At 47.6% G+C, this 7,394-nt stretch overlaps 1 protein-coding gene across 9 annotated transcripts in view; it reads right to left on the reverse strand.

Moving 5' to 3' along the window:
- The window catches only part of SAP130 (Sin3A associated protein 130), a 77,959-nt gene extending 72,972 nt beyond the window's left edge, over positions 1-4,987 (reverse strand). For 2 of the 9 annotated variants that reach the window (XM_039253208.1, XM_039253210.1), the window contains exons 1-2: positions 4,307-4,972; positions 2,543-2,660 (exon numbers count right to left, since the gene is read on the reverse strand). In XM_039253208.1, the coding sequence (XP_039109139.1) occupies positions 2,543-2,654 (112 nt within the window). In that variant the 5' untranslated portion in view covers positions 2,655-2,660; positions 4,307-4,972. Of the gene's footprint in view, positions 1-2,542; positions 2,661-3,460; positions 3,603-4,306 lie in introns of those variants that run through there. The other 7 variants (XM_039253215.1, XM_039253214.1, XM_039253209.1 and 4 more) reach the window with 6 other exon arrangements.
- Positions 4,988-7,394: the final 2,407 nt, after the last annotated feature.

Genomic DNA, 7,394 nt, shown 5'->3' on the forward strand with positions numbered 1-7,394 from the left:
TGAAAAGAATCCTGAAAGGGTAGTTAAGAACACGAGCTGTAATCTATACTTCTGAATTTTGAACATGTACTTGAAATCCTGACATGCTTAGGATCCTAAATAACTACTTCTGATAAAAGCAATGGGAAATATAGAGAAAATATGTAACTCCTTATGGAAAACTTATTTTCTTCTCTGAGAGCAATTGAAGAAAAAAAACACACACTATTAACAGGTAAAATAATCCAAAATAAACCAAAAATAATTTTGGTTTAAGACAATGATCTCCTTCTCAACAAAATCTGAGGTAATTATTGCTAATTGACACCATTTTTAATAAGCAGCATAATTCTTTGCAAACAGACACTCAAAAAATATTCCCTTTAAGCTATGTTCCTTTTTTTTTTTTTGGTTAAGTTTATTTATTTATTTTGAGAGAGAGAGACAGTGTGTGTGCAAGTCAGGGAGGGGCGAAGGAGAAAATCCCAAGCCAGCCTGCACTCTCAGTGCAGAGCCTGATTCAGGGCTTGAACTCATGAACCATGAGATCATGACCTGTGCCAAAGCTGGACACTTAACTGACTGAGCCATCCAGATGCCCTTAAGCTATGCATCTTTAAATTATTCTATGAATTTATATCAAAGAGAAAATACTGTCAAAAATATTTATTAAGAAGCAAAGAACTTTAAGGGGCTCCGTAAGGACTTGACACCACTACTTTGTGTCCTACAACGTAGCAAGTATAGCAAATACAAAGGTACACAAGGTGACCATGGTTCCAGCCTTCATTCTAGGAGGTCCTACCCCTGACTTGCAGATGACGGGAGTCAGTAAACATCTCGAAAGTGACATCTGAGACGCAACCTCAAGAACAGGAATTAATCAGGTAAGTAAGTGTGAAAAGGAAGACGGAGGACTGTGGCAAAAGAAATAGAATGTATAAAGTCTCAAAGTCAAGAAAATTGGGAACTTTCTGTCATTCATTTAGAAAATGAGTAGCTACTATTAAGCAGGAGACATAAAGTAGCTTAAAGTTACTTCAAGTCTAAAGAGAACTGAAATAAATTTTAACCAAAAAAAAAGTTGGCAGGAGGGAAGCAAAGGGATAATGAGGGTGAAACACTAGACAAAGGGTCTAGCTCACAGAGAGAGCAGACAGTGGTGCCATTTACCATGATAAGGAACTTAGGAAGCAGGAGGTGAAGAAAAGGGAATAGAAAAAGAAATACTTTACTTTGCAATGTCATCTTTTTACTTGACAGCTATAGAGAAGAAGATCCCTTGAAGGAGTTCCTCAACTTCAGCACTACTGACTGGACTGGATACCTTAGTGGGGCAGAGGGGGCTCCAAGACCCATTCTGGATGTTTAGCAGCATCCTTGGCCTTTACATATCAGGTGGCAATAGCACCCCCTAGTTGTGACAACCAAAAATGTATCGAGACATTGCCAAATGTTCCCTGGTATGCAAAATCATCCCTGCTGAGGACCACTGATCTGCAGCACCCAAAGGGTACACAACTAAAACCTAAGTGCCCATATGTGTATATGTATTCAGTTGATCTTTGAACAGTGTAGGGGTTAGGTGATGGCCACACCTGCAGTCAAAAATCTGCACATAACTTTTGATTCCTTAAAAGCTGAACTGCTAAGTCTATTGTTGATTGGAAACTTTGCCTACAACAGTTGATTAATACATACTTTGTATGTTATATGTATTATATATTACATTCTTGTAATAAAGGAAGCTACAGGGAAAAAAAATGCTATTAAGAAAATCATAAGGAAGAGGTGCCTGGGTGGCTCGGTCAGTTGAGTGGCCCACTCTTGATTTTGGTTCAGGTCATGATGTCACGGTTGTGAGATTGAGCGCTGCTTTGCACCCTACACTAACAGCAAGAGCCTACTTGGGATTCTCTTTCTCCCTCCCTCTCTCTGCCCTTCTCCCACATATACATACTTTCTGTCTCTCAAAATAAATAAATAGGTTTTCAAAAATTTTTTAAAAATAATTAAAAAAAGAAAATCATAAGGAGGACGAAATACATTTACAATACTTTAGGCATTAAATAAAGGAGAACACACCAATATACTTAAAATATAGTTCTTGTAGAAATGCTTAAAGTAGATTTCCAGTATACTCTAGTATATGTGAAAGAATTAAAAAAGGAATTTAAAAAACCTTGTTTAGAGTTGTAATATATCCTTTCTTCAAATTCGATGACCCAGTATTTACTAAAATCCCACAAGGAATTTGCTAATTTTTAAATGACAAAACTGGCTATATTCTTTTTTTTTTTTTAATCTTTGTTTAGTACTGAGAGAGAGGGAGAGTCCAGCAGGGGAGGGGCAGAGAGAGAGGGAGACACAGAATCTGAAGCAGGCTCCAGGCTCTGAGCTAGCTGTCAGCACAGAGCCCGACGTGGCTCTTGAACCCAAAAGCTATGAGATTATGACCTGAGCAGAAGCTGGACACTTAACCGCCTGAGCCACCCAGGCGCCCCCCAGAACTGGCAATGTTCTTAGAGCAAGCAGCAATATAGGAGAACATCACATATCTCACCTGTGGCAGCTGGGTTTATCAATCCTGCAGAACCACTGTTTGCAATCTGGGAAGGAGCCTGGCTTAGCCCAGTGGATGGGGTTCCTAACCGAGGAAACTGTTGAGAACTCATTTCCACCTGCAGTGCATACAGTCATGTGGTTATTACTAAATTCTCACGTTAGAATCAATAATGAGAAATTAAAGCATCTCCAGTACCTACACTTCCCCCTAAAGAAGCAAAGGCAGCATCATCCACCTAGAACAATTTTTTGTGATCAATATACAGTGAAGAAGTAGTCTAAATTCTCTTGAAATTTATATGGACATAGGTTCAATAACAAAATCATCTGTGTGGTGTTTGGGGATACTATGACACTCCATAAATGCTTACAGCTTACTACTCTCTAAAAAACCGACACTGAATCGTGTACAACAGCCACACGACAGGTACTAACACCATATACACACACATATATATATATACATCTGTATAAAGTTTTATGGAAAATGGCATGTCCCTTTGAAAGACTGAAGCTCACACCAAGGTGACAACTGTCAGAGGAGGAATCTGAGGGAAAATGCCTTGTTCTAGGAAATCAGAAACCTTACATCAAGACCTACTCCAAAAGGAACTCTCAAATGATTTTCTGCACAGGCCTCGGTTTACCGATTTCCTTCCCTTTTTTTCTCACAGACCCTCCCACTAAGCCAGAAGGACCAGAGATCTTCACCACTTTCTCTAAAATCGACCCCCCAATTTCCCCTCAAGAACTCTACCGATATTTCGATTCGCATGCAACCCCACCCCCACCCCAAAGCCCCCCTCTGAGATCGGAGAACACAGGTTTCCAGAGACACTTCGGGTGTCTGAGACTCTCCGGGGAGAGGGAGGACGGCATTCTAGAGAGACCCAGGACAAGCCGTGTGCCTCTTTACCTGCAGCCGCCGCCCGCCGCCCGCACCTCCCGCTTCCATCTCGCCTGGCTGGGGGTGCCGCGGGGGGCCCATCTCGGTGGCAGCGTTGGGCTCCGGGGTCGTGGAGACGGCTTCTACCGGAGCTCACCTCGGGCCCGCCGCTGCCCAGCCCAGCCGGCCGCGCTCAGCCCGGCCACCAGACCGCGGCTCCGCTCCAGTCCTCTGCCCCCGAACCTGCCCCTACCTCCCCCGCCCGCCCATTGGCCCCACGCCGGGCGCGTCACTCGAGGGCCGGCACCAATCCGCGGAGGCCTGCGCGCTTTGATCCCGCCCCACCCTCCCGCCGACTCCCAGCCAATCAGGCACGAGCCTCGCAGGGGCAGCCCAAACCCCTCGAGGCTGAGCCAATGGCAGAAGAAGACAAGCGCTCCCGGCGAGGGGGGCGGGGAGGTGGGAGGCCCCGCCTTGGTCGGGGTCTGAAAGCGGCGGGCGCAGGGCCCGGATGTGGAGAGTCACTTTAAACTGCTCCGGGAGCCAAACTCCCTGGGCCGCCCGCCCGCCGGCGTTCCCCCAGCCGCTCTACTTCCCCGCCAGGGCCCACGCCCGCCACGCCCCCAAGCCCGAAACAGCCCACCCCTCCTGGAGCCTCTCTCTTCCTTGTCGCAAGACACCGGGTTCCTGCCGCCGGCCCAACCGCCGTGCCCAGCTCGTGGAAGAGCCTAGATCTGAGCCGCAGGAGACAAGACACCGCTGCCCTTCCCCAGGGACGCTCAGCGGGACGGACGCTGCAGCCCGGCTCGGCCGCCCCGCCCCCTCGTCTCCTCCCCTCTCCTCCCCTCCCCTCCCAGGCGCCCGTCCCGCCATTACCTGGGTGCTGCGCCGAGGGGCCGCCGCGCCGCCTCGAGCTCGCTCCCGTGCGCTCTCTGCTTGTGGGGCCGACGTCCTCAGGCTCCGGACCCGCCGCCACCGCCGGGGCGCTAGCACTCTGCCCCCCACCCCTCAGCCCAGCGCCGCTGCTTCCGCCGCCGTAACGAGCCTCTCATCTATTGGCTGAGGTAGACCCCGCCTTCCTCTGGGGAAGCCAGTCACCTCCCAGTATGAGCCGAAGAGCGGACGAGCCTGCCCCTAGGAGCCGCGGGGTCCTGTGGGAAATGTAGTCTCCAGCGCCAGGAGGGCGGGCCTGGGCGGGACCTCCGGCCGACCCGGCGGGTGTAACACACCCCTTTGCTGCCTAGAGTGGGTTCTGCCTTTTCTCTTTGCCTAGTAAAAAGGTAGTGAATCTCATCCCTTTGCCTCAGGTGGTGGCACTAGGTTTCATTTTCCCGATGGAGATGAGGCGCGGGGAAAGGGTAATGGAGGACGACTGCATCTGGCCAAGAGGCCGCAGGCAGGGCCGTGGGTTTTCCTGACTGTGCTCACTTCCCCGCGCCGCGTGTGGGACTTGATGTCACCACCGAAGGCCAACTGCGGCTAGCAAAGCCTAAGTGTCGTGGGAGAATCGGGTGCGCTGAAGTGGAGCTACTCTGTGGGGTTTGCGCCGAGTGCGCCGCCTCGAATACTGCGCACCGGGCTCGGCCGCCTCAGAGCCGTGCTCCCTCCGGTTAAACGAGGCCGGCTGGAGAGGGGATCCTGACGCAAGGCTCGGCCACTGTGCAGTCGCTCAGTGTTTCCAGATTACAAAGAAGCCAAGGAGGATGGCGTTACTTTGTTGTTTGGTTGGGGGGCGGGGGGGGGGGAGGATTGGAGTGTGTATACCTGTAGTAGTCTTGGCCAAAACTGGTGGAGCAAAATTGGATCTGTATTATGTTCCCCTCCTTCTTTCCCAGATGGTAATTTAGGCCAGGAGTTTTGTGACTAGTTAGGCACAAGTGGGCTCACATCTCTCCTTTGTATCGTGCACAGCTCTGTAAGACAACTGCTTGGGAGGACGATAGTAGCCCAAGGCAGCAACGAGGAGCCTTAAGTACCCGGCTCCTTCCTCAAGCCACTTTCTCACTTTGTCCCCTTCTCGAATTTCTTCTACAAGTAACTGATGTGATATACTTCAGTCTCCTCTCTCCTTAGGCAGTCTCTACCCCTTTTTGGATTCTGCTCCTGCCACTCTTCTCAACCTGCTCACCCAAAGTTGCCAGTGACCTACTTCACCCAGTGGTCCTTGCTCATAGTTCTCATCTTATCTAGCTTACTGACAGTAATTCCTCCTTAAAACGTTCTTCCCTTGACCTCTATCACCACACTTTCTCCGGGTTCTACTTCTGTCCTTATCAAACTCCATTGTATCTCTTCTTTCTCACAAATACAGCCTTCTCCAACCATCTTCTGATTCTGTACTATCTTCCTAACTAGTTTAATGCACTCTCAGTTTCAAAAATCATTCTTGAAAATGACTCAAAATTTTGTGTACACCATGACTTCTCTGGTAGTTGTATCCTTACAGGTCCATAAATATGTCTTACAACCCACGAAAGGTAATTGATTGAACACCTTTATTGATTTGTCTCATGTATGTACTCCTGGTTTCTGGGTTTGATAAATGGCATCACCATCCTGTCTTTGGTTTTATTGTTGTTGTTTTCCACGTTTCCATATGTACCTCTGTACCTCCTTTCCAATGGCTTCCATAGCCTTGGCTCAAGCTTTCACTATTTCTTGTCTGGATTAGAGTAGTGCTGTAACTGAGTGACCCCACATGAATCTCCTTCTGCCCCCGATCTGTCCTCCACAGTTATTTTTCTAAAACATTAATCTGAGTCCATTTTTCTCATCTGTGATGTTCCAGTAACTTCAGAATAAATCTCTAAATCCAGTATTAAAGGTCTTAATAATTTAGTCCCTCCTACCCAAACATAGGATACTCTCTCAACAGTAGTTTCCACCAAATCTCCATACAGTTTGACTTCCAGAGTTTTGCTCAAGGCTGACATGCCTTCAATAAGGCCTCAACCTTCATCTGGTAGAGTCCTGCTGATTCTACACTACCCACCTGGAAGGAAAATTATTTTTATCTTCTACTACAAGCCTTCCCTGAATTCCTCTTCTCCCCTCTCCCCCACAGGATACTTCTTGGAACTTCCTCAGTACCTCTAATATAGCACTAACTGTCTATGCTGTATTCCTTCTGGAGTAGGCAAAGAAGCTACTCATCTCTAGTAAACAGGAAAAATTCAATAAATGTTTGCTGAGTCTAGTCACAAACATCTTAGTACACCAATGAAATCTGAGTTTTCGTTAGTTACTAGGGATAGTCTCTGCTGCTTTATTCATGCATACCTCCAATCCTTCATATCTTGTACACTCGAAGGGAAATCCATGGTTGTGTTGCTAGGCTTTAGAATCCCCATCTACTAGGCTTGGTATGCTGAAGACAACCTCCTTGTGCCCTGGCTGGGCCAATTCTTCCATATGTCTCAGGTATTCAAGCCCCCTGTCAGTGTCAGGGGCTCATTAGTCTCTTGGATTCTTGAAAATGATGTTGCCCACACAAGATAGTTTTGATGGATTGAGCAAAGACACCAACAGGTATGCATCGGCTAGGTGGTTATCTAAAGAAAGGCAAATAGCTACTCCCTTCTGCTAACAAAGGGCACAGGTCCTCGATGCAAGTGTCCTGTGGTGGTCAGTCAAGTGTCAGCAGGTGGCCTGTAAGTGTTTGTGAAGCAAACAGTGCCTTTGGCACTGGACCCCAATGGTTCTCAGTCTGTAAGAGCCTCGGTGGTCCAATGGTACTCTTTGTGGTTCCTTTAAGTCCAGAAACTCCTGTTGGCCCAACTCTCCAGCCAGAAAAACCTAGTCTCTTCTTGTTCACTCATCTGTAAAGTGAGAGTACTGTTACCTGTCTCAGTCTTTGTGTATAGATTGAATGAGCTATAGATGTAAAGGATGTGATGCTTTTGAACTTTCTTATATTCATTGTCTTTATAACCTTCATCTGTTTATTACTCAGACCAGACTCAGC

This window comes from Hyaena hyaena, unplaced genomic scaffold, assembly GCF_003009895.1.
Source record: "Hyaena hyaena isolate Hyena2069 unplaced genomic scaffold, ASM300989v1 scaffold_441, whole genome shotgun sequence".
In the NCBI taxonomy this organism is placed as follows: domain Eukaryota; kingdom Metazoa; phylum Chordata; class Mammalia; order Carnivora; family Hyaenidae; genus Hyaena; species Hyaena hyaena.